Source organism: Triplophysa rosa, linkage group LG1 (genome assembly GCF_024868665.1).
Source record: "Triplophysa rosa linkage group LG1, Trosa_1v2, whole genome shotgun sequence".
NCBI classification, from domain to species: domain Eukaryota; kingdom Metazoa; phylum Chordata; class Actinopteri; order Cypriniformes; family Nemacheilidae; genus Triplophysa; species Triplophysa rosa.
The window spans coordinates 11209723-11237592 of NC_079890.1; the positions used below are offsets into that span (position 1 = coordinate 11209723).

A 27870-nucleotide genomic window follows, 5' to 3' on the forward strand; every position below is an offset into this window, starting at 1 on the left:
CCTACTATGGTTGTCAATGGGGTCCAATAACTGTTTGGTTACAAGCATTCCTCCAAATATCTTTCCCTGTGTTGACCCAAACAAAGGGATTTATACAGGTTAGGAGTAATTCATGACATAATTTTCATATTTGGGTGAACTATACCTTTAAGCATTTAAATTGGTGCTTTCATAAGTTTACCATCTCAATAGTTTTTTACAGGCATGTGAACATTAGTTATGCGTTGTTGAGCTGACGTCCATAATGATTAAATTGGCATTGTACCAAATAGTAAATGTGGTGTGTTGCCGCCATAAATTAAGTACGGGACAGCTTGATAGAAGTGCTCAAGTGAGGATGAACAGGAGTGGCAATTGTTCAGACTATCTTTCGATTTGTTCCATCGCAAAAGCAAACTTGGCTAATGATCCATTTACATATTGTATCTCGTTATATTATGTTATATGATATTATGTAAATACCGAGTATTGGGACAATGATAAAACAGCTACTTGTAGGAAATGTAGTTCCTTTGGTTGCTTTGGATTTTAGATTAATCAATTTAATACATTTTTTGTTATATAATAAATAAATACATATATTTGGTGTGGGGTGCGTGGAGTCTTTCTAGGCGAGCGAGCGCGCGCCTGTAACCCGAGCAGAGAGTGACAGCCGTCTGTGTCTGACTTCACGCCAACTGTGAGTGCTGAGAAAAAACACGAATGAAGCCACACTTTAACTTTATATGAAGATATCACCGTGAATCTCAATGAAGGCCCAGGAATGGATTATTTTTACTTGTTGCCTCTATTTCCTGTGCGCAACGGGAGGTAAGTAACATTTTCTAACTTGTGTGTCTGTGTTTGCCGCGAGTAAGAGCGCCTCATACACTTTTATGTAAGTTCAGGTTCTGCTTGCTGTATAGCGTCCTGACCACTTTTGCTTTCAGGTAGCAATTTCATATTATATCGTGCTTACATTGTATAGGCTACATTTATAAAGAAACATTTCTAAAGAGGACCACCAGTATTTATCATTGAAAACTTAACCTCAATTCAGAATATCACTATCAACTAATCAAGCGCATGCAGGCAAAATAAATAAATATATTGATACAAAATCTTTTTATCGCTAAAAGCCACTTTAAGTTATACCAGAAGTCGATCAAAACCACTGTAAAACTGTTGTAAATGTAAAAGCAGCAGTCGCTGGTATTGAAGGTGCTGCTTGTGCAGACGCTTGTCATTTGTAACTGTCAGTTCATATTCTGAAGGGCTCGAGCAACGCAAGACTTGATAAATGTGGCGCCCCTTATAAATGCGCCTAACCTTCGCGAGCAGGGGAAAACACAGCAGACGTGATGCATAATAACAGAAGCCATAGCAGGGTTGGGTGGGCGAACAGTCACCGTGTGATTAAGGTCTGAGAACACCCAAGGCTATGTGCTTTTATGAGACTTTTATCTGTTGGCCTGTATATATTCAGAGTTCAAATCAGCCCGGACTGGCCATCGGGAGAACCAGGACGATTCCAGTTGGCCTGTCGATTGATTTGGCCTGCTGCCAGCCAGCTATGGCATTTTTTACAGACAAATGTGAGTTATTGTAACGCGAAAGTAAGTCAATATTGATGTCCGAGCGCGAACCTCTCCGCTCGCACGCGGATTTCTTTTGCTCTCATACTATGGCGTTATTATAATGACAAATGTCGCGAGCGCATTATTACAAGGCGAGAGCGCATTCTTGTCATACGAGCGCGCGAATCTCTCCGCTCGCACGCCGATTTCCTTTGCTCGTGCACAAAACTGGACGCGCGCTTTCAACTATACGCTGCTCTCTTACACTGTAAACCCGAATGTTCAAAGAAATTAAACAGTTTAAGTAGTGTAAACTTAATTTTATATAAAAAAAATTCCTAACTTAAATGTTTTGAGTTCCTGTAACTAATTCTTACTTTTGAGTTAGTTTAACTTAATTTCAACAAGTTAATTCAAGATGATTTGTTGAGAATGAAATTCAGTTCCCAGCATGCTTTGCGTGAGACTGCATTAGGAAAGTAAATTTTGAAATGAAGTGTTATTTTATGAGTTTTTAGAAAGGAAAAAGCCTTGTTAATGATGAATGTTCAATTATCTTGGATATTTAGAAGAGTTTGTTGTGTTTTTGACTTTTGGGGTTACCATCGTTCAGAAGAGTGGTGCTTATGCTTAGGTTGTGGGAGGTGCAATAGCAGTCGTGTATGTTGCATCACTCTCTGTGAAGGCTGTTTGTTAATTGTTGATGCAGCTGAACTGTTTAGGTTGTCTTAAGACCTTTCATTTATTTAGCTGTAAATAAAAAAAGTTACTTTGCTAAATGTTAAAAATTAGAAGGAGTCAACAACAGTACAACAAACTCAAAACTGACTAGTTTTGCTTACTTAAAATTGTTCAAAATTAAAAGGAGTCAACAACAGTACAACAAACTCAAAACTTACTAGTTTTGCTTACTTAAAATTGTTCAAAATTAAAAGGAGTCAACAACAGTACAACAAACTCAAAACTTACTAGTTTTGCTTACTTAAAATTGGGAACATCATAACTCAAAAAATTTGATGTAACTGATTACCTCAAATTTTTTGAGTTTTCCCAACTTATTCGGGTTTACAGTGTATGAATTGTCTCTCCTCACGCTCAGTGAGCGTGTGCGCACTCAAAATGCGTTCCGTGCGTCCACGAATCCTTCGGTACTCTTGCTGTCGAGAGGTGCTCCTGCGTGTTACAGGCATTATAGGCTGTCAAAAGTAGTCAACCAATCTGGGATAGGCTTCCACGGCGGGCCAATGAAAATGCGACCTCTTAACTACAGTAGGCCTAATTGTTAAAAATGCTTGATGAAGAGTTGTTTTTCGTGTTCTTTTCTACAAAAGTGTCATGTTAATGTGTAATTCTTGTAAAATAGTATATTGTAAATTGCTGAGTTTCATTCTTATAAAATCTTTTAATATATAAATCTTTTAATGAGTGGATTCTTGCGTGTGGGTAGGTGGGTGGATGGGGGGCACCATGAGGTCTTAATACGCCTCTGGATCCACCACGTTCTCAGGTAACAATTTTAATATATTTGATGCAACATTATTCATCAAATGTATATTATAAATGAACGGTAAGGGAGCGTTTGGTATATTGCATAGAAGTTCAGTTGTGTGCCCTGAACTTCTGGAACACTGAATGCAGAACACTTACAGTGTCTGTCTGCAAACGCATTAAATGCATAACCAAATAGGTATAGAATATTATATGATATTTACAAATGCTCCAGTGCTATTATTGTTTTGATATGTACCGTTACTTGTAGTAAATATTATTTTAGAATAAAGCTAACTTAAGACACCAATCTAAATTGTTCGGTAATCAATTTAGTACTATTTTGACAATATTATGTTTAGTGTAGGACATGCATGAGGACCACATGAACTTGAGGGTGTTGGCCTGTTTTGTCTGAATAACATGGTAGTTAAACTGATGTTTATATGTAGCCTACAAAGCATCCTAATGCCCCGTTCATTTCTAATACACATTTGACTAATCATGTTGCATCAAATATATTAATATTGTTACCTGAGAACGTGGTGGATCCATCTCGCTTCGTTGAAAACGTCGAGTCACTTTCAACCAATAAGATGCCATGTAAGAGGTCGCGTTTTCATTGGCCCGCCGTGGAAGCCTATCCCTGATTGGTTGACTACTTTTGACAGCCTATAATGCCTGGAACACACAGGAGGACCTCTCGAGAGCAAGAGTACCAAAAGATTCGTGGACGCACGGAACGCATTTTGAGTGCGCACACGCTCAGTTGAAAGCGCGCGTCCAGTTTTGTGCACGAGCAAAGGAAATCGGCGTGCGAGTGGAAAGATTCGCGCGCTCGTATGACAAGAATGCGCTCTCGCCTTGTAATAATGCGCTCGCGACATTTGTCATTATAATAACGCCATATCGTTCTAAACTGGACGGCAATTTTGTGCAAGAGCAAGATAAATCTATGTTCCTCGTGCGAGCGGAGAGCATCTAAGGGCGCGTCCAGTTTTGTGCGAGAGCAAAATAATTCCGCGTGTGTGCGTAGAGGTTCGTGCTCTCACACATCAATGTTGACGTAATTTCGCGCTACAATATCGCGCTCGTGACATTTGTCAGTCAAAGCACGTCATAAAAGACTGACATAAAAGTTGGCTTGGACATTCGATATTTGTGAATTTAGGGACCGTCAACAAAGTGACATTCACGTTTCGAACGTCAATAACATTTAAAGGGAAAACGGTCATAAAGCAGTGCAGGAGAGGTTATTGACAGCACGATGCAATTGTTTCTCTTCACACATACGATTTAAGCATATAATGTGTTTGTTGTTTTATTGTAAAACCTAAGGATAGAATGAATCTTCAGTTTAAGATAGACTTGTAGTATAAATCATTTAAACATGCTTTTGTGGTTTGGCCACATGATCAATTTTAATAATTGTTTTCTTGAAACGTTCTTCTTTGTATTTCCTGTATTTATATAAACGCACTGTCAGTTTAATTAAGCATTGATGGCGTATTGTGTGATGATTACAAAGCATTCTACATTTAATAAAAAATAGGTTCATGGTTTCTAGTTGTGGTTTGTCGCCTGGATGAGTGTGGGATTTCCCGGCCTGAATTTGTGTCCTAGTCGGGCCCTGGTTCTAATGCATAGATCAATACCACTCAAACCAGCCCTAACCCCCTTCCTCACTCAAAATGTGTAGTGCTGTCGACTAAGAGATTTGTGAAGGACTGGGGTAGACCTGTTCATAGAATCTTGAATTCATGTTTTCCTAGATTATATAATAAGCACCCATTTGTACAAGCCATTTTAGGTATAACAAATAAAAATACAAGTTGATGTTTGCCTGTTAATGGTCTACTTTCTGAGAGGTAAAAATAACATTTCTTTACAGGTGCATCAGATACAGAAGATAAGCTGATAAAGAAACTCTTTGCGAAATATAACTTCAAAGTGCGGCCTTCAAAGACACCCGAGGAAAGGATCATTGTTAGGATTGGCATGACCCTTTCGGCATTCGTCAGCCTGGTATGAAGACACACGCTCACACACACACATATTGTCTAATACAAAATGCCATGCTGATTTTACCGATATATGCCGAGATGCAGATATGTGAAATCACAAGAATATTTAATATAGTTGCATGGAGGGAAAGGGGAATACAGTATGTGACCCTGTCTGTAAAAAGCCAGCTAAAATATTTTTACTGATTTCTACATTAATCGTACGAGCATTGTATAATTTAAAGACCATTCTGAAACTATAATGTTGATATTGACTGAGTAAAGCCATTTCAAAGATTGAAATCAATGTTTTGGAAGCCAACTGTTGGTGCAATATAATAAAACATAATATCAATACAATCATTAATGTCCATATTTAATTTAATTTATTTTAGTATCATAGTTTAAAATTGAAATACTGTGTCTATCATTTACAACGATAAAAACACATTACCAATTTTTGTAATTTGTATGATTACTTTTGCATTCTTACATTTTAAGACTTTTTTTACAGTTTACAGTTTTGCAAATTCTAGGCAAAAGGTGATTACTTTGAAGATACAATTGCATTGAGTATGAGTGTGATAGTGCTCTATATTAGCATAGCTGTGATCTGGCCATGGTGATACTTGCAGAATGTTGGTATCCAGATTCGAGAACCTTAAAGAACTGTTATAATAAATAATTAGTTTATTTGGTATGCTTTTAGTCAAAACATAATTCCCACAGTTTCAGTTGTCTTATTTCATGGCTTTGGTGGTTTTACTATTTTTCTATTGTGTGGAATAAAATATAAAGAATGAGTGCGATCCAAAACTTTTTACCAGTAGTGTACATATAACATCACTAAGATGTACACAATTAATGATTAACATTAACTATCAATAAAAAAAATCTCAAATAACATGGTCAATAAAACCTCTTTGCAAAGTATGGTCAATGATGATCTCTATTGATAAAAATACAGTACGTTCAAAACATACAACACATAAGCACCGAATAGCAGATTTTTATTATTTTTTTATTTTCTGAACATTTTTTAAATTTACAAAATATAGCAACATAAGGCTTTAGGAAACAATAATGGTTAGTGGTTAATCATTGTCACGGAATGCTGTGTAGGAAAGCATGATGAGTGTAATCCAAAATACAATGTTTAATAAGGAATCCATAATAAATCACTACACACACAATATTAACATAAGAAGAATACCGGACAATGACCAGGCAGAAACTAAAGTCATATATATGCAGGGAACCAAGGAGCAAACCAGATGATTAACAAGACACAGGTGAACAGAATAACATAATCAAGACAACTGGTAAAACTAAGGCCTAGTCCACAAATACACGGGTATTTTTATAAACCAAGTTTTTCCTTCTTCGTTTAAAAAAACGCATCCACACCAAAACGCAAAAACACGCTATAAAGCGCTATCAAAAGCATGCCAAACCAACAGGTGGAGATATAACCCTAACCATAAAGCCATGTTGGCCAATCAGAAGCCTGGAATCTGACATCCAACAAAGGTGATAGCGGCACGCATTCCAACATCTACCGCCAAATCTCCGGTTTCACTTTTTTTTATCTCTGGTTTCACTGTCTACATGACAACACTGAAACCAGAGTTTCTAAAAATCTTCACCCTGGCAGGAGTTTTCAAAAAAGTTTGGTTTCAGTGACCGAGTACTGCGTTTGCGTGTGGACGAACGGCCAAACCGCATAGAAAAAACTGCGGTTTTGAAAATACCCGTGTTCATGTGGACAGGGCCTGTAAGTCAAACCAGACAGGGCAAACAGAAACAATGAAAACATCAACTAAAAGTCCATAACTGTTACAACCATAAGCCCATTTGATTTATTCACAATCAAAACATTTCACATTCTACAAAGGCCAGAGTAGTGTTAAGCGTGTAATGTTCCTGTGTAGCTCAGTTAGTAGAGCATTGCGCTTAACAACGCAAGGTTTTGGGGTCGATCCCAGGGAACACACACTGATTAAAAATGCATGTATAGACTAAATGCACTGTAAGTCGCTTTGGATAAAAGCCTCTGCCAAATGCATAATTGTAAATGTTAAGCAAATAACGTGTTGTATAATGTGACGCAATGTTTATTACAATTTAGTAGGCTCCACTCCTGGTAAATTAAATTCCTTTTAAGAAGGAACACTGTTACAATACTTTAAAGCCCTGAAATAAAATCTTCTTTGACGCCGGTCTGATGTTTGGTGCAGCTGTTGAGTGTGTGAAACAGGTCATTGTATCCTTCACTTCCTAAGACAGGGATTTAATAACTGAGTCTCGGGTGCACACACATGCACATATATACACATTCACAGATGTCTCAAATTGAAACCGTCTAATCGAGGTGCCCTTTTCATATCTTTATTCTCCAGACTATGACCTATTGTTGGTACCCAACCAGCCAAAACTCAACTCAACTCAACTTTATTTATATAGCGCTTTTACAATTTTCATTGTTACAAAGCAGCTGTACATGAGACATATTGACTATAAGCAAAATAATTAAAGTTGTACCTGCAAAAACAAGAAAAGGTTGAAAACACAGAAGACAGACATACCCACATACAAAACACTCCACACACACAATATGCACACGTACTAACACACATAGACATAGAGACACACACACACACACGCATGCGCACGCACACACACACAACACACACACGTACGTACACAGACAAGTACGCACACACACACACGCTCAGTGAGAGCACACATTTAGGATAAAGGAGAGAGAAGCACAGGTCAAATATAACAGACTATAAATTCCTATATGCAATATTAATTAAGTAAAACTTTAAAATTCTAAAGCAGCCCCCCCGGTCAGGCAGATAGTGCAAAAACAGTATGCAAACGGTGGCGAGGAACCCAAAACTCTAATCGAGAAAAAAAACCTCAGGAGAACCCAGGCCCAACCAGGGGATTCCAGTTCCCCTCTGGCAAAAGCTGCTGCCTCTGCACAAGCTCCAGAGATCTTGCACAACAAGGCTAAATAAAACAAATAAACTTAATAATAAAATAAATTATATTTTAAGATTATCATTAATAATCTAATAGCATTTGAAATTTTGTGGTGAAGACATGTCAAGAGACCGCGTCCTTCTTTATCCAGCTCTATCATCTCAGCTCTTGTCAGGTCCCCACTTCCCATTCTCCGCAAAACAAACAAACAGACATACTGATACATAATGTATCACTCCGAATAACTGTATTCAGCCTGAACGTGTTCCCATATTCAAACACAGTCCCTATATGTTACATAAAGACAATGTTAAGTGTTTATACAGAATCTATAAATCTTTTACAGTCAATGTTGACCCAGCCCCCTCTATGTGTGCTCTATGCAGGAGACTAAGCCAGCTGTCCATCTGACATTCCTACTCTAGTTTTAAATAGCATTGCAGGACTGTGTGCTGATCTGACTATTGAGCCTCAGAATTTTCTCTTGTCAGCTAGTCATATCCCATCACCTCCTCCCTCCATTGCCATCAGTGTTTCTGTAATTTAATTTGGCTCTAAACACCCTAAAAAAGCTTGCTTCCTTCCTAATGGACAAAAATGTGCTACTTTGCTATTGTTACTTAAAGCCCTTATGAACCGGAAGTCTTTACAGTATTTTGATGTATTTCCGAGTGAGACAGAGTAGTAATGGAAAAAGTATGGCATGGCTTGTGTTTTCCGCTGCAAATTGATTGGATGTATAAAAACGTTTCATTTGGAGGGGAAGAGTTCATAGACATTCTACCCAAGAGAGAAGGATCGCCACTAGAGGGCGGAGGTGCATTTTCAGATTTTGACTAAAGCTTATGAGGGAAGTAAACAGATAAATCATTTATAATAAACACTGCAATGTTCCATAATGGTAAGTTTTAATTTTATGGTGACTTGGAGGAACTTTATTTTCCCTGTTCTAACTCATAGATAGGATTCTTGATATGATGATAGGTAAATACTATATTGTTAACTAAATAAAATCAAGTAGTTTAGATGTTATCGCAAGCACATTTTTAGGATAACATTTTATTGCAACACAATCCAATATAGTGCTGTCAATTCTCTAAAACCATTATCATTTCTAGAGTAAAGTCAAACTTTAGAACTTCCAGGCAAATAAAACTGATTATCTCATTTTGCGGTGTTCACATTGTTTTAAAACACTGCATCCAATCTGAATGAACACATGCATTCAGAATTACACAATTATAATAAAAGTTATTTAACAGTTTTTTAATTTGTCATATTTTGTTTTTCTTTAGAACATGAAAGATGAAGAAATGAACACCATTGTTATCATGAACTTGGTAAGTCGACACAATTTCCTCGGCTCTGCTGTGTCTGCACAACATTCATCTTGAGTGCAATTCAAATTCACCAAGCGTTACATGCACTGAAGTAAAGACAAACTCATCTGTCATGATAATTTAATGAGTTGAAATGTCAACGCTTTGTCACACATGACAAACACAGCTAATGATGACTAGGATCAATATAACACAACTTTGAATGTAAAATGAATATTATGCAAATGATTCAGATAATATTCATGGACCAATGTGCAGAGATGTTACATTTGGTTTAATTAATGACAGGAGTCATATCATTTGAAATAATTTAATGAAATGATAAACTGACACAACTTATAATTTATTTGATGACCCACATTTGTCTAAACTCAAGACTCAAAAAACACACACCTGTTTCAGGAGTGGAATGATTATCGTTTATTTTGGAACCCGAAAGATTATGGTGGAATTGATGTGTTGCGTATACCGTCTGGAAAAGTGTGGCTCCCAGACATTGTTCTCATCAACAAGTAAGTATACCTTTACATTTACATTTACGCATTTGGCAGACGCTTACTTACATTGCATTATCCTATACATTCTTTTGTTTCTAAGTATGTGCACTCTCCTGGGATCAAACCCACGACCTTGGCGTTGTTAGCACCATGCTCTTACCACTGAGCTACAGGAAGCTGTGCCGTGTAAATATAATTTACTCAAATTATTTACTCATAATTATGCTCAAATGCACAATATCTTAGAAAGCCTTTGTTGAGTTTATGTAAGAACTGCAGAAAATAGCACTTGTTTGGGAAATTATCAAAGCTTTTGTGAACAACTTGTCAATAGATGCACACTCACACTTTACTTTCTTTCAATTTCTATCTCTCTAACACACACACATGCACTGCATTGTCGCTGACAGGCAGTGCATGCAGGTATATCCCCAACACTGCTAAATATCTTCTCTGTGCAATTCATCTCTGCTTTATAGCCAATTAAACAACATAGCTCTCTACTACAAGCGTCCTCGGTCCTGCATTCACTCCCACACACAAACTACATCCCCCCACACTGTTCAGTAAGGGATGTTTTTCAGTCCCATAGCACCATTACTTTAATAGATGGGAAGTATTAACAGTCTGTTTTGTCCCATGTTGAGTATAAACAGTACAATGAACAATATTGCTACAGCCTTTATTAATCTCGGTTAATGTTTTTTCTGGCATTTTCTAACACATTTTTAAAACAAAATTTGCAGCTGTTGACTTGTTAGTGCACGATGAACTAACACCTGCATTGGCAATAACCAATATTACCAAAGATAAAAAAAACTTTAAAATCATATTTCTGATTGTTAATTCATGTTAGCTAATTTACAAACACTAACAAATACAACCTTGTTTTAAAGTGTTAGTATCTGAACTGAAATAAGTCCATTCAAGTCAATACAAGAGCTTGTATTCAGGAAGAAGTGTTACTGCAGGCCAGTATCTGCCTTCAGAGAAGCCTTCAATCCATGAGTCACCTTCCCAATTTCCCAAACTGCTCTCTGAGACAAATGCAAGGTGTATGTTTCCCAGCATGCTCAGAGGCATTACTGAGTATCAGATAATCAGTGGTGTGCTGTATAAATTCAGTCACGAATAAGGGTTTCTCAGCATGTTCAGAAATGATGACGGGGCTAAAATCTCACAATTTGTTTTAGTGTTTTTGAAATTATTCCAATCTGTTCATATTATTCTTTTGAGAGAAAATGTGCCAATACTAATGTATTTTTGCTCAGTTCAATTTGCTGGACAAACTCCTAATTCTTGTTTTAATAACTTGCTCCACTCAAACAGGTTATGATTTTTTGTGTGTGTACAGTAATGACGGGGTGTTTGGTGTAGCTCTACAAGTTCACGTTCAGGCCTACAGTAATGGCCGTGTGACCTGGACTCCACCAGCGCTTTACCGGAGCTCTTGTGGAGTGAAGGTAAATTTAACCTGACTGCATCTTATAAACTTGCAGCTCATATAGATCTTGGTACTAATTGAATTGTTATGTAATGTGTTGAACATTAACAAGAAAGGACTACAACATCATTACCTACTGATTGTTAATAAAGAACAAAAAACCCAAGAAGCAGTGGGTTACAGTGCATTTTATAACAGCTAAGGGCATTAAAACCCCGTAGCTGTTATAAAATGCACTGTAACCCACTGCGTCGCGGGGCTTATTGCTTTTATAAAACGGTTATTCCATATGCTTAGCAAGGTTTCATAAAATAAAGTAAATAAAATGATATTTAGGCTATGTGGTGCGGTCAGCCGTTATATATTGGGGTATTTTGTAACGGCTTAGAATTCCACTCAGCCAATCAGAATCAAGGACCAGAACTGACCGTTTTATAATAAATGTTTTGGTATCTTTATGAAAATAATGTAAGAATAAGGCCACGTTTACACGATGAAAAACGGAAAAGTTTTTCCTTTGCGTTTTTGAAAAGTTTCACGTACACATGACAGTGTTATCAAAACTGTCTGCATTTACACGGATCCAGGAAAACGGATAAAAACACTGTAGCATGCACGCCAGGCCAGTGGATGGCATTGTGTAAAGCAACAGGACGTGCCTTGGCACATACACATGCACAGTTATAAGCCAAAAGTGATTTTTAATACCGTTGGTCGACGTATATGTGTGTTTAAAGTCTGGCGAATGTAAATAGTATGTCTCCTCTGGTCTTATTGGTGCAACAAATCCACATTTTGCTGGAGAAACGTTAATACATAGTCGAGCAGCGAGAGCTCACAGTACGGGAAGCCGCCATATTGCTTTGGCTATACTCGCGCGACCAAGCTCGTAATACGCATGTGCGTGACGTCATCGTTTTCAGAAAGTTCAGTCTTGCAGTTTACATGGAAACGAAAACGGCTGCATTTTCAAAACTCCAAAACGACGCTTCCGTGTAAACGGACAGCCAAAACGGCATACATTTTTTGGCGTTTTCAGTTGAAAACTGTCTCGTGTAAACGGCCTCTAAGTTATGGAAGAAACCTTTAAATACTGTAATAAAGTGCTAAATCATAAAATGCATAATGGAGGATAAAATCACAGTCATAATCTTTTGATCTTTTCATAATTTGCACTACGAATAAATGACATTAATTCACAGCTGGGGATAATTCCTTGTTAGTGATGCTTTGAAAAAGCATAACTATTGTTATTCGAACATACATACTTCTTATAATTATTCTTGTTCCGCCAAAGGTTTGGCACGCTACTTGTCCCGCAGCTTTTGGCGTAGACCCATGAATGAATACATCACATTGACGGGCCTATTCGGGAATGGTGTGCTATGACTTTTATGAACGATCGGGTGGGGGGGGGTGCGATAGGGGGACGAAAAACTACCCGAAAAATCCCATTGACTTTGCGCCCATCTTTGAGGGATCGTAGCTCCGAGCGAGGATATCGTAGAAACATGAAAATAATACACGATTTGAAGGGGTTATCAGGCTCTATAAGAACATCACTCACAATGGGGTGTAAGTTGCACCCCTGGGGTGTGAGAGCCTCCCAAAATTTCCATATACTTATAATGGCGCATTGGCGCCCATAGACTTCCATTCAAAACATAGATACCTATATATTCACGCGTTATTTTTTCGCTTTGGACCCATGAATGACTACTTCAAATCGAGCGGCCCATTGAGGAATGGTGTGTGATGACTTTTGGAAGCAATCGGGTGGAGGGGGTGCGATAGGGGGGCGAATAAAAACCCGAAAAATCCTATTGACTTAACATTGCGCCCAACTTTGACGGGTCGTAGCTACGAGTGAGGATATCGTAGAAACATGAAAATAATACACGATTTGAAGAGGCTATCAGGCTCTGTAAGAACATCACTCACAATGGGGTGTAAGTTGTACCCCTGGGGTGTAAGAGCCTCCCAAAATTTCCCAATCATTGGAAGCATGCCCATATAAGGCGTAAAACGTCCCGTGTTTAATATTTTAGCAGTACAACCACTTAGAGACAAGGGGTTGGGCTTATTTTACTCAGGCTACCAATCAGTGTGACATGATCATTATGAAGTTATTAAGCCACGCCCATAGCAACCATTTACAGCAACCTAGCAACCGATCCCATAGACTCCCATTATAAAAGGTTCAGGTGGATATCTTTGCAACACAGTGTCATAGAGACAAGGGGGTGGGCTCGTTTTACTCAGGCAACCAATCAGTGTCCCAGAATCATCATGAAGCTTCGAAGCCACGCCCATAGAAAACATGTCAGCCTAGCAACCGTTTAGCAATACCTATATCTCTGCATCGGAACATCGTAGAAAGACGGGGGTTGGTTCTTTACACTCATAGCTTAGAGCATCATCAATTGGCAGATGCTAAGCCACGCCCATAGCAACCAAACAGGTTAGCCTAGCATCCATTTAGCAAAACCTATATCTCTGCATAGGAACTTCGTAGAGACACGGGGGGTGGTTCGATTCACTCATAGGTTAGAGTACTATCAATTGCAGCTGCCAAGCCACGCCCATAGCAACCAAACAGGTTAGCCTAGCAACCATTTAGCAACGCCTATATCTCTGCATCAGAACATCATAGAGACACGGAGGTTGGTTTGTTTCACTCATAGGTTAGAGTATTATCAAGTGCAGATGCCAAGCTATGCCCATAGCAACCAAACATATTAGCCTAGCAACAGTTTAGCAATATATCTCTGCATCAGAACATCGTAGAGACATGGGGATTGGTTAGATTCATTCGTGGCTTAATGTGTTATCACTCTAGTGCCCAGTTCCGTGGTTTGCCACAAAGCATCACTCACATTTTCTTCAGAAAATGTACCTATCTAGTTTGAATTGCTGCTTTGGCCTTGCTCTAGTTTGCCTGTGTTTGATGTTCTGTCTCGTCTTCCCATATTTGAAAAATAAAAAGTGCAAATGAGTTGATTAAAATATGATCTGAAAGAAAAGATGCTTGGAAGGATTCACACACAAATAGTCATGAGTGGACTCCAAACAGACTCTGTTTTTTCTCTCTTCTTCTTCAGGTGACATATTTTCCATTTGACTGGCAGAATTGCACCATGGTCTTCCACTCATACACATACGACTCCTCAGAAGTAGATCTGCAGCACACCGTTGATAAGAAGGGAAATGAAATCCGAGAGATCGTCTACGACCAAGGCTTCAGTGGTAACACGCTAGTTTACTGTAGATCAAAGCACATAATGCTCTGAATCTCTGAATCTCTCAGAGAATTCATACAGCAATTTGTGTTAAATAGGATAAGGAAAAGAGACTGTATCCCAAAACACATGAGAACACCTCTACAAGCATTAGGATAATGAGTACAATATGGAGAAAGTCCAGCAATATGGCGGTCGGGAGGTACCTGCATCTCTAATTGGCCTTTTAAACGGTGGCAGTATTAGAAAGAACAACTGAGGTCCTTACCTTCCATAGTCCAGTTTAACATGTTCTGCTCCATATGTTTTTGCATTAACACATCTACAACTTCTTAAGTGTGTAGACTTCCTTTAAACTTAGTTTTGCACATCATGTCACATACTATTTTTTATGTCAACCTTAAATGCAGATTTTTTTTATTTTTCCTAAAACCTAAGAGCCCGGTTTCACAGACACGGCTTAGCTTAAACCAGGACTATGCCTTAGTTGAATTAAGATATTTATATCGCTTTTATAAAAATGCCTTAGATGAATACATTACTGGTGTGCATCTTGAGACAAAACAATGGCAATGATATATATTTTAAGATATTTCTGGGCAAGTTATATTCAGTTAAGACAGGTCACACATTCATTTTAGTCTGGGACTAGCCTTAAGCCTTGTCTGTGAAACCGGGCCTTAATTTCTAGTTCAAGTTTACTGCTTAGAAATGACAACCACTGAAAATATTTATCTTCTAGCACATCTGTTTTGTTGTATTTTTTCATGATTGTGTCTCTTCCCACCCCAGAGAGCGGAGAATGGCACATCCGTCACAAGGTTTCTAGGAAGAATGTGCGAGACGACCTGTATGAGGACATCACGTTCTACCTGATCATCGAGAGAAAGCCCATGTTTTATGTGTTTAACATCGTCCTGCCTTGTATCCTCATCACTATCATTGCCATCTTCAACTTCTATCTGCCACCAGATGCAGGTAAGGCTCCTGTTGGGGAAGGATATGGAGGTTTGTGACCCAAGATGTATGTTCATCTTTAGCAAAGGCTAATTCCACTGCTGCTTATATTCTTGTAAATGAATTCAATTTAATACATTTCACCGGTATGGATACATATAGTACAGTATGAGGTAATCAAGTGAAGATGTCTTTATCCACAGGAGAGAAGATGGGACTTTCAATCAATGTCCTGCTGACTTTAACTGTCTTTCTGCTGCTGCTGGCCAACAAAATCCCAGAAACATCTCTGGGTGTTCCCATCATTGTCAACTACCTCATGTTCACTATGATCCTGGTCACCTTCTCTGTCATCCTTAGTGTTGTGGTGCTCAACCTTCACCATCGCTCACCCAACACACACCAGATGCCCCTGTGGGTGCGCAAGGTCAAGTCAAGTCAATGTATTTGCTTTAGTGGAATCTTATACATAGTTACAATTCTTATCAAAAGCTCTGGATTTTTTTCAAAATCAATCTTTCTAGGGTCTTTATGGCCCCACTGTTATAATGGCAAATTTATAACACCTATTTAGTATTTAGGCTACTCGCAGTTTCATTTTCACGTATTGCTTGTGTTAAACGAAAAACACTAGTGTGGATGAAGAGCGTTTTGAAAACAAAAACTCAGTTTTCAAATGAAAACGCACTAGTGTAGAGTCAGTCTTAGACACTTTGTGAAGTCATGCAGAGAAAGGGAAGACTCTGTGGGCTTTCTTTGGCCCACTGTTGTTTTACAACACTTAATTTTAAAAGCACTGTAGTAAATTATGTGTCTTTCTAGGTAAAAATCAATTTTAGTATTGCTTAAATGTTCAAGACCTCACAACAAGAGTATTAAAGTTTAGTGTACACGTCATCCTGCACTGTATGTACAGTTTAAACGTATAATATTTGTCTAGTGGGATGATGACGCTAAAAAATGCTGTTTGTTAAGCAACCACCCAAAAATCTGTAGAAACGTCTTGGTTACGGATGTAACCTCAGTTCCCTGATGGAGGGAACGAGACGTTGTGTCGAGCCGACAGATGGGGTTCGTCCCTGAGAACCAATCGCTTCCGACTTCTTAGAAAAAGCCAATGAAATTGGCGAATGAAATTTGCATGCCGGATATCCGGGTATAAAAGGGAGACGGCGTGCCTCATTCATTCACCTTTGTACTGAGGAGCCTGAGACCTCTCACGACTGCTGCAGTGGGCAGCACGTGTTGTGGCAAGAAGGTCACAACGTCTCGTTCCCTCCATCAGGGAACTGAGGTTACATCCGTAACCAAGACATTCGCTTTCTGTCCTGGAAAACGCCACAACACTGTGCCCTGTCACAATCTCTAGCGAAGCGACGGTGACTGGCCTGGGCGTGTCAGCCGTGAGCGCTACCGTGAAATTGTAACCTACCAGTGGGTAGGTAGGGGGTCCTAGAGCTTTACTTGAAAGGTGGGAAGGCCCCTGCCTTCGGCCTCACAGGCGGCGGCCTTGTTTCTCTAACAGCGAGAAGCCGCCTGGTACCGTAAGGCCACTGGGTAAGCGCTACTTCCTCAAGCGGGGGATGCGCTACAGAGACCACTTCGTACCGGAGGGAGGAGTTTAGTTGAGATTTCAACATGGTCTCACCGATGGGGAAGAACTCATGGGAAGAATGTGTGGACTGAAGGAGTTAACCGCGAGGTGGAGGTCCACCTAGGGAAGGTCATGGGTTACCAAGGTGGGAACCAATCATGAAGATACATCAGACGGAACCGCCCTGCTGGGGGGTTACAATGTCCGGTAGCACTAGGTCCGGTTAGAGCTATGTAGTGGATAACTCAGTTGGTACCCGGCCTAAGGGGCAGGGCTGCTCTGCCCAGCCTGCCCGCAGGAGGTGCTTGCTTAGTGATGGATGGAGTGCCTGTTCTTCACCCAGTGGGGGAAGAAGGGAGGCTAGTTAGTACGCTGACCCCCTTAGGAGAAAGGGGGGAAGGTACTGTCATAGGCATACACCCTACCGGCTGCCAGTCTTGCCTGATGCCTGCAAGACTCGAGCCGATACCGGTTTTACGTGGAGGCTGTAGGACCTCGCGAAGGTGATGGGTGTAGCCCAACACCAGCTCTGCAGATGTCTGCCAGAGAGGCGCCTCGAGCCAGTGCCCACGAGGAGGCTGTACTCCGTGTGGAGAGAGCTCTCACCCAGTGGGCGTAGGCGATCTTAGGACAGGTACGCCATAGTGACGGCGTCCATGATCCAGTGCGCCAATCTCTGTTTGAGACAGCCCTTCCTGCTGATCTCCAAAACAGACAAAGAGCTGCTCAGAGCTCCTGTGGCTCTGCGTGCGGTCCAAACAGAGGCGCAATGCGCGTACTGGACACAACACGGATGAGGTTGGGTCTTCCTCCCCGGTGGGGAGCGCCTGTAAGTTCACCACCTGGTGTAGGGGGAGTGGTGGGAACTTTGGGCACGTAGCCGGGCCGGGGTCTCAGGATAGCGTGAGAATCACCGGGCCCGAGTTCTAGGCAATCTGTGGACACGGAGAATGCTTTTAGGTCCGCTACCCTCTTGAGCGCCATCCGGAGAGCCGTCTTCATTGTGAGGTGAGAAAGAGCAGCATCTCCGAGGGGCTCCAGGACCACATCAAGGTCGCAAGAGGGTACGGAGCGCGGGTGAGGCGGTAGCCTTCCCACGCCCCTTAGGAACCAAATGATCAGGTTGTGCTGTCCTAGAGATTACCAGCAATTGAGTCGTGATGAGCGGCAATAGCGGCTCCATACATGTTCAGTGTGGAAGGGGAGAGATTACTCTCGAGTCTCTGGAAGGAAAGCACGTACCCGATCAAGCAACTCCGCGGGTCTTCTCTTCGAGAAGAGCACCAGGATGAGAAGAGGCACCACTTATAGGCGTATAGTCGCCTAGTGGCCAGGGCCCTAGCCTGAGTAGTGGTCTTAACCGCCGCAGAGGGTAGGCCACTCATGATCTCCTCGTTCCGTCCAGGGGCCAGACATGGAGGTTCCAGAGGTCTGGCCCGGGATGCCATAACGTGCCCTTCCCCTGGGAAAGCAGGTCCTTCATCAGGGGAATCGGCCAGGGGGGAGCTGTCGTCAAGAGCATTAGCTCCGAGAACGAAGTCCGGTTGGGCCAGTATGGCGCAACTAGTACACTTGATGCTCCTCTTCCCTGACCTTGCACAGGGTCTGTGCAATGAGGCTCACTGGGGGGAAGGCGTACTTCCGCTTGTCCCATGGCCAGCTGTGCGCTAGAGCATCCGTGCCGAGGGGGGCCTCGGGCAGGGAGTACCTTAGCGGGCAATGGGTGGTGTCCAGGGAGGCGAAGGGGTCTACCTGAGCCCGCCCGAACTGTACCCAATGAGCTGGACTGCGCGGGGGTGGAGTCGCCACTCTCCGCGAGGCGTCAACTGGTGAGAGAGCGCATCGGCTGTCTGGTTCCGGTCGCCTGGGATATGTGTGGCTCGCAGGGATCTGCTCACCTGCGGACTCCACAGGAGGAGGCGTCGGGCGAGTCGTGTTAGCTGTCGTGAGCGAACGCCACCCTGGCGGTTGATATACACTATGGCAGTTGTGCTGTCCGCCGGACCAGCACGTGCTTGGCCTGCACGAGAGGTTGTAGCCCCATCAGTGCAAGTAGCACACCAACAACTCTAGGCAGTTGATATGCCTGCGCAGGCAGGGGCCCGTCCATCGCCCCGACACTGCGTGCCCGTTGCACACGGCACCCCAACCCTGCAGGGAGGCGTCTGTCATCACCACGACATGCCTCATGACCTGCCCAAGAGGGACCCCCATCCGTAGAAAGGTCACTGAAGACCAGGGGTTAGGGTGCGTCGGCAGAGAGGCGTAATCACCATCCGCCTGCTGCCCATGTGCCACGCTCTCCAGGGAACTCAACTCTGTAGCCAGTGTTGGAGCGGTCTCATGTGCATCAACCCGAGTGGTATCAACACCGCCGACGATGCCATGTGTCCAGGAGCCTCTTAATTTCAGGGGGACCGCTGGCTGCTTGAAATATTCCAGGCAGTTCAACAATGACTGAGCGCTTTCTGAGTCAGTCGCGCTGTAATGGAGACCAAAAAAAGAGGATGCTCTGCACCGAGGAGAGCTTGTTCTTTTCTCGGTTGACCTGTGGTCCCAATCGATCTAGGTGCCGAAGCACTAGGTCCCTGTGTGTACATAATAGATCTCGCGAGTGTGTCAAATGAGCCAGTCGTCGAGATAGTCGTCCCCCGCCGAGACGCCCAGGAAGGGACAGTCCGCTGCACCACGTCGTAGAGCCGGCAGTCTTGTAGTTGCTATTTGTAGCGAAGTCTGTTGAGCATGAGCGAAGGCTCCGAAGAACAAAAGGTGAATGAATGATGCACGCCGTCTCCCTTATATACCCGGATATCCGGGGGCGAAGTCCGGCATGCAAATTTCATTCGCCAATTTCATTGGCCTTTTCTAAGAAGTCAGAAGCGATTGGTTCTCAGGGACGAACCCTATCTGTCGGCTCGACACAATGTCGAGAGACCGACAGAAAGGGAACTACATACTATAGCAATGTCCTAGCTACCACCCATAATACTCTAACAATGCATTATTATAGTGTATTGTGTATCTTGAGAATGGACAAAAAAATTACATGCAACTCAAAAATCTTATATTATTCAAAATTACTTTGAGAAAAACAAGAACTGTCTTGGAGATGTTGAAAAATTCTAAAGATTGCAAATTTACTTTTCTTTTAGATCTTTATCCACATGTTGCCTCCGTACCTGGGGCTACTGCGACCTAAAGTGGAGACTCCCCTGTTTCTTGAGAAACCTCTCAAAAAGGAGAACACTCATGCCATCAGCCGGCTGGCGGATGAGTACTTTATCCGCAAACCAAATAACACCACCTTCCTCTTCCCCAAACCAAACAGGTAAGCTCATAGGGTTATCAGATCATCATAGGTCATTAGAGTCATATGTCAAGGGCTGGGAAAGAAAAGCTGGTTTAGGTAAATGAATCAAAAGGCTGGTTTTCTGAGATTGCTTTGACAACATGACAACATTGTTGTCATTTGAGCACGCTTAGAATATTATGCTAGCTTGTAATTCACTGTGATCATTTAGCAAGCACCTTTAAAGACCCCAGTCATGACAAGGGCCGCAGCTAATGTTTACATTGGCCTTAGCTGTGTGTGTTTGGCTATATTTGAGAGGGATGAATTTTTATTTCGACATTTTTAATAAGACATTTTAGGTGGTCCGTACTGGTAAAAAAGAAACATATAAAGTGGGCAAATCTTTTTTTATAATAATGCCAGCAGGTTTAGAGGTTGGAATAAATGATAGAAATATCATTAGCCCGCTATGAAAACAATGGAAGTCTATAAGATGTTCTCAGTAATAACTCGTGTGTGCCTGAGTGTGGCTGAACACTTTAGGGTGTAATTAATACTTTTCCCTCTCTCTCTTACACACTTCACCTCATCCAGGGAATTACACTCTCTGAGAGCTGTGGGTGTGGGGCGAGGAATGAAGTAAGAGAAAAAGGAAGAAATCATCACTAAAATAATAATGATCAGCACAAATCAGCCCCAAAACACATTAGACCCGGCCTGCATCAGGCCTCAAGAGGTGGGGGGTGGGAGGAGTTATAGAGCCAGGGGAGAGAGAGAGCGCGAGGGATAGTGATGAAGAGAAAGAGATAGAGGGAACAGGAAGGAGTGAGACACTCTATTAGAGCAATTCGATGAGGCAGCAGTATCTTACATTTTAATTGGTTTTATAGCGTGTTTTGGCACCATTTCTACCATGTCTTAGTCAAATTAGTCTTTCCTGATTAGTCATCTGTGTCTGCCGGCTTACTGTGTGAGGAGAGGGAGGAGGAAAACAGAACATCTCCCTAAGACGGGAACAGGATGTCTTTCAATTGACTTTTGCTTATTGACAGTCTCATCCACATTTTATGTTAGCAAATGTATTTATCCAAAGACATTTGCGGTGCATTTGAGGTATACAGTATACAGTTATATCAGTCCATGGCATTCTCTGAGAACCTAACCTATAACCCATAAAGGAACAGGTTCTCTGAAGATGAAAAAGGCTTTTAAGGAGCTTTTTCATGTAATTATGATGCAAGTCTTAGCAGATGACTCCTGAACTACATAAAAATTGTCATTTGGAAAAAGAATCCTTTATGAACAAAAATGACATAAGATGGTATTGGACAGACTGTCTGAGGCTGAGACTATAATAATAACATTAAAGGTCTAGTAGTGTATAAAATTAAGCAACATCTAGTGGTGAGGTTGTGAATTGCAACCAATGGCTCACTCCACCCCTCTTTATTTGTTTATCAAAGCTATAGTCATGTGAAATTTTCCTCTGCTGTGCTAAGGCTTTTTTTCTACACTCACTCTTCTAAATCTGCTGTGTTGGAGCATATGCTCTCAGCCTTGCATTAACGTATGTCCCAGTCTAATGGGGTTCTGCTCAGGTCACTGATGCTCACTGGTGAACCACAGACTTCCTGCAATGAGCTGCTGTACCAGGACCTGAATACCCAAACAGAGCTTGGAGCTATTGGCAAATGAAGCCCCACTCTGCCACCTTGTGGTGGAATAGGCAGTTGGAGTATCTGGAAGATGGATGACTAGGGAGAGAGGGCAGAGCAAAAGAAAAAAGAGAGGATGCATAATGAAACAGATGTTAGTGAACAGATTCTCAAAAGATGGATGCAACACATCAGTTATGATAAACATATCATCAGCACGTTGGAAGTATTTCATGGCTGGGTAGTGACACCATTAGCAGAAGGCGGGGATTGAAACAAAAAGTGAGTGTGAGAGAGTGAATAAATGACTAAATTAATGACTAAATTTGTGAATTTATGCCTTTGACAGTGATTGAATGTGTAAATTGTGATCTGTGGTCCATATCGGGATGGGTCACCTTGACACAAGAGTTGCAGCTTCCTTTTCAGATTTGGGATTATGTCTGAAGTCAGAGCACATACACACACACACAGACAGCAAGAAGGGCGCACAGCCCAGTACTTTTTAAAGCTTTAAATAGTTCTACCCTTATCTGAAGGACAAAGTAATGTGGCCAACACAGACTTAGACTTGCTGGCAATATATGTATATGTAATAATAATATTGTGAATAATGTCACTTTAAATGCAGACTTTGAGAAAACCCTTATACACGTTTAACCGTACAGAGTATGTTTCTGGCCCAATAGTTTGCACACAATAAAATGTTATACATGCTTTTGAAGCTTCATGCCCTATGGTGCAGATACCAGCCAGAGGGTCCGTGCACTGACCTGAAGAAGTTCATTGATGGCCCCAGTCATTACCTCGCTCTTCCTCCGGAGCTGAAAGCAGCAGTGGAGGCCATCACCTACATCGCCGAGCAGCTGCAGGCTGAGAAAGATTATGAGGCTGTAAGAGAATTATATCTTATTCTTCCCGTTTATTTCTATGTGTCAGGCCTCTGTAATTTTTTACATTTTCATTATTCTTTCTATTTCCTGTAATCATTATCGTTTTCCCTCCATTTATTTTCTTCTATTTTCTTTCTAACTTCATTTCCATCAGTTAAAGGAGGACTGGCAATATGTTGCCATGGTGGTTGACCGACTCTTTCTCTGGATCTTTGTTATTTTTACCACCGTTGGGACGCTTGGTATATTTGCCAATGCCAGCTTCAATGCCACACCCACTGATCCTTTCATGAGCCTCTAAACCCAAGGGTTGCCTCTCTCACCATTGACTTTTTACTCCACAAGCATTGACCTGACATGTTATAAAGTAGACTGCTATATGTTTATGGTATTTATCTTTAATAGTGGAAGTGCAGAAATTCAGCATACAATATTTAGGTTATCAATTAATAGAAACAAAACAGCTTTACATGTCCAGTGTGATTTTTTAATGCGCTGTAAATACAGTTGATCTCAATATTTTGCCTTTTGATGATACGTACAGTATCTAGATGTTTTTGCTTTGTAATGGCTTTAAATGCTAATTTCTTCAAGTTAAAAACATCATATTGTTGACAAAACAGCTGTTGTTTCCAAGTAGTTTGGGTAAAATGTTTTATGCTAAAGTACAACATTTCTTATTCAAAACTAAGTTAAAAATCAAGCCATATATTCTACACTGTTTCCCTACATTAAGAGGAAGAATAAATTATATTAAATCATTTGTTTGTGCAAAACTACTTGTATTGGCGCATAATGTGTAAAATGCTGTTCTGTTATTTAGTGTGATGTGTGCTTTTAAATGTGTGGAGGTTTTTTCGTGTTATTTCATGTCATTTTTTAATGAAAGTTTTATTTGTTGAAAAAATCTTTTATGTTATGTTTTATGTGATGAATGAAGAGAATGTTTCCAGATAAAGACTATTTCACATACCTAACATAAAAGCCTTGTTATGTTCTACTTGTTATACTGGGCTGCCTTACAGAGAGTACAGTATATGTGTATTCTTCTGTATATTTCAATTGTATGACCATCATAAATTATTAGCTTTACCAACTGTGTTTATTAAACGAAGACACATGTGCACTGTCACATAGAAGGACACACAGAGACACAGCACACAGATACACATACACAAGCGCATTTCACCACATTTCTCATACAAATTGTATGAGTTGTGGGAGAGAAAGCCACCTGTTGTTTAGCCTTTATGTTGTTTTTAGGTGTCAGAAAGGGAGGGGTGAAATCAAAGGCAGAGAGGAGCCACAGAATGTCCTGAGAATGTGATCACCGACGTTGAGAGAGCGACTGACATGCACTCTCATTCATTACTCACCACAGATCTCATACTCTACTGGCCTCTAACACACACACACATAAACACCTTTGCACAGCTATCTTTGTGAGGACATTCACTGAACACAGTGTAATCTCTAGCCCCTTACCCAACCTTAACCATCAGAACTATGTGTCTGATCCTAACCCTCATCTAACCTTGTGATGGAAAATCGTATTTATTATGGAATATTGTGGCATTTATAAGTAACTTATCTCTACTTCAGCATTTTTTAAATCCATGAGCCATTATAATCTATGATATCAGGTTAATCAAAAACCTTGACCTCCTCAAAACGACCTCTCTTCACTTCGGTCACAAGGAATGGTGCGAGGGCGGGGCTCCAACACTGACTGACTGGCAACTGCCATTCAAATCGGCCTCCATTTTGTTAGCAACTGCCAATTTTCAAATATCCAATCAGTTTCTCATTTCAGAAGTTGTTTCACTCAGATATATGCCATAATATGGCAAACAAGATAAAATTGCTACTTCTTTTTCATGGTGACTTTAAATGGGTCTCCAAAAGTGAGGTCCGACCAAAATGTCCTTACTTTACACTCACAAAGTTTGGTCCTCACAAAGATAGTTGTATAAAGTACAAACACACACACAGACACACTCAATCCAGATGTTATGATATTAACTACAATGTTTGTTCAGTGGCTGCTGGAAGACTTGTGTTATGTTTGACTGAATATATTCTTTACTGCCTGTTCGTGCTTGCGGACAGAATCCTGTCTTGCAGACTTCCAATTTCAAAGCACGGGGCTCAGAGGTTTAGATCAATAAGTTGTGATTGGTATTTCTAATATTACACCACTCATGACATTTACTGAAGAACGTTGGTTTTTAAACTGAAGCACAGTCAATACTGTTGTTATCACCGGTGATGGTTTATGAGCTACACTGTTAAATGCTAAAAGTGTGTGTGTGTGTTCTCAGGCATTCTCAGAACATTAATAATTTAAAAATAGCTAAAGTTATATTTTAGGATTGGGATTGGTTTATAGTAATTTAATTTGATTATATTAAGAACAAGTGTGAATAGGAAGTCCTCACAAAAGTATGCAGCCAGCATGCATGTGTGTGTTTATACTAGTGTATGTTCACTCTCGTCATCTCTCTCTCCACTCGGGAGAAACAGTTATGCCCGCCTCTTCCTTTTGTTCTCACCCCAAAATAACCCATTGCCCCGCCCCCACATGCGCTTGTTACTCTCCCTATGTCATACTCACACACCATCAACAGGTGCCTGCCAGAGCTGCTTTTTCAAAGTCGAAACACATTCCTTTCTACCTCCCATAATTCTCTGGCTTTCCAGCCAATCACAGACCTGTTTTCCACAAATCAAAACACCCCCCATGACAGAAAAGAGAAAAATGATGGCATGACCATCATTCAGGATTTGGTGAGAGAGGATGTCATAGTGAAACCGCATCAGCCACTGGACCTGTTCACAGTATTGGAATTAACAGAATCACATTGTCGGGTTGGGTGTGTCACTCAATCTGTGAGTTATTGTGTTGAGTGTATATGAGAGCTTGTTAAGGTGAGTCTGTGCATGGTGCCGGTGGTAAGAGCTGGTGCTACTTGAAGATACCAAAGTGTGGAAATAAAGAGAGGAAGAAAATTGTGTTCAGAATGAAGGCTTTGCTTTGGGTCATTTGGAGCTACTGGCTTCTCATTTCCACAGGTAATCCATATTGAGTGTTGCGTGTGACCTTTGGTGGGGTAATGTCATGATCACAAAATACTATAATGAGAAAATTGACATTTTTGTATAATTTGTGTAGTGAAATAATGCCTTTTATTTTTTGTAGCATCTTTCACACATACAGTTCAAAGTGCCTCACAAGGATATAACGAACGCATGGCATTAATAAAAACCTACATTACATCAATACATTTAAAATGAAATGGTAATAATATGTAAAGACTTCATATTCTTACGCTTCTATAATTTTGGTGTAAAGTTATTTAAAAAAGAAACCGTATTTTTCAGATTTTCAATCACTGATTGCGCTTGTCACCACTGCTAATTATTTATGTGTTGTCATAAACTGCAGCACACAAATATAAGGCATACAATTTTACAATGCCACAGCATATATGACCTTTAAAGAGGACAAAGAGAGCTGTGGTAAGACCAGTGACTTCTCCGAATGTGGTCAGGTTTTTACTGCACTGTAAAAAAACAACAATAGTTTCTTTGTGTGTTAATTTGCGCAAGTTTTGTACACTGTTTTTTTCACAGTTTTTAAACAAAATTTTACTTATTTTTTGTGTCAAGTTTTGCACACAGTTTTTTAAAGTACATTTTTCTTGCACAAATAACACAAAAATAAGTAAATCTTCCTAGTGGTTTTAACAGTGTGGTATAAAAACAACAGAAGCCTACACTGTAAAAAAATCCTGTAAAACAATGGTAGTACTCCAGCAAATGGGGCAATAACATTTTGTGAAAATGACATCTTTTTCATGTTTTTACACCCAACTGGTAAATTTGTCTACTGATTAGTAAACCTGCTAAATCATGCTTATTTAAAAACACAAAAAAGCAGATTTCTGTCAGGGGTTCAGTTTAGGGGTGTGGTTTGGGGTAGGGTATAGAAAATACCATTAGATCAGTATAAAACTAGAAAATTATGGCAAATTCCCATAAAAAGTACCAGAACAAATGTGTGTTTGTGTGTGTGTGTGTGTGTGTGTGTGCGTGCGTGCGTGCGTGCGTGCGTGCGTGTGTGTGTGTGTGTGTACTGTTTGTGTTCAGGGGCATCAGAGGCTGAACGAATGCTCCTGGAGGATTTGTTTAATGATTACAACCTGAAGGTGCGTCCAGCACGTACCTGGGATGAGAGAGTGATGGTCAGAGTGGGAATGACCTTAGTTCAACTCATCAGCTTGGTATGATCCACATAACACTCACACATAAACACATGCACACACACCTTCCGATGTGGAATTACATTCTGATCCTCTCTTTATTCATTTTCTTTTCCAACACAAATCTCTTTCTCTCTCATCATTCACACAGTTTGTGTTTAGTGACATTCACAGCAGGCTGTTGGAGATCAGCAGCCCAGCTGCCTCTATTGCTCTTACTGGGCTGCCTTCGACAACCTTTTCCTAGCATTAGAGAAACATTAGCACTCAATCCCCTTTCAGCAAGCGCTTTCCAGCCATGCATTGAACATTAGCTTTCAAAGGACTGACTTTGACAGCACGTCCCGCTCGACAAGCGCTAATGTAACTATCTTTGCTCTCTCACAGAACGAGAAAAATGAGGAGATGACAACCAATGTGTACATGAATATGGTGAGAGGCAGATCATTTATTTCACTCCTCATAACTGCTGTTTATTTTCCACTTAAATTGACTTGTCACTTTTTATAACTGTGAGTTATTTCTGTCTTTTTATTTCATTTTAATGCTGTCTCTGGTGTTTTCCTCTGATATACAGCTAATTTGTGTGCTTGGTAATCTCATCAAAATGATGTTTGTGTTTCTCTCGCTTTCTCTTTGAGGCATGGACTGATTACAGG

At 40.8% G+C, this 27870-nt stretch overlaps 1 protein-coding gene across 1 annotated transcript; it reads left to right on the forward strand.

Moving 5' to 3' along the window:
• Nucleotides 1–655: 655 nt before the first annotated feature.
• On the forward strand, nucleotides 656–23921 carry LOC130553626 (acetylcholine receptor subunit beta-like). Its single transcript, XM_057332699.1, has 11 exons — nucleotides 656–810; nucleotides 4936–5069; nucleotides 9334–9378; nucleotides 9781–9890; nucleotides 11230–11338; nucleotides 14421–14565; nucleotides 15351–15536; nucleotides 15719–15942; nucleotides 20262–20437; nucleotides 22802–22949; nucleotides 23104–23921. The coding sequence occupies exons 1-11, from the start codon at nucleotides 750–752 to the stop codon at nucleotides 23248–23250; spliced, it is 1485 nt and encodes a 494-aa protein (XP_057188682.1). The 5' UTR covers nucleotides 656–749; the 3' UTR covers nucleotides 23251–23921.
• The last annotated feature ends 3949 nt before the right edge of the window (nucleotides 23922–27870 follow it).

Coding starts and splice junctions, on each gene's coding strand:
- LOC130553626 (XM_057332699.1), top strand. CDS start 750: ATGAAGGCCCAGGAATGGATTATTTTTACTTGTTGCCTCTATTTCCTG. Junction 5,070..9,333: donor TTTCGGCATTCGTCAGCCTG/GTATGAAGACAC, acceptor GTTTTTCTTTAG/AACATGAAAGATGAAGAAAT. Junction 15,943..20,261: donor TGCCCCTGTGGGTGCGCAAG/GTCAAGTCAAGT, acceptor CTTTTCTTTTAG/ATCTTTATCCACATGTTGCC.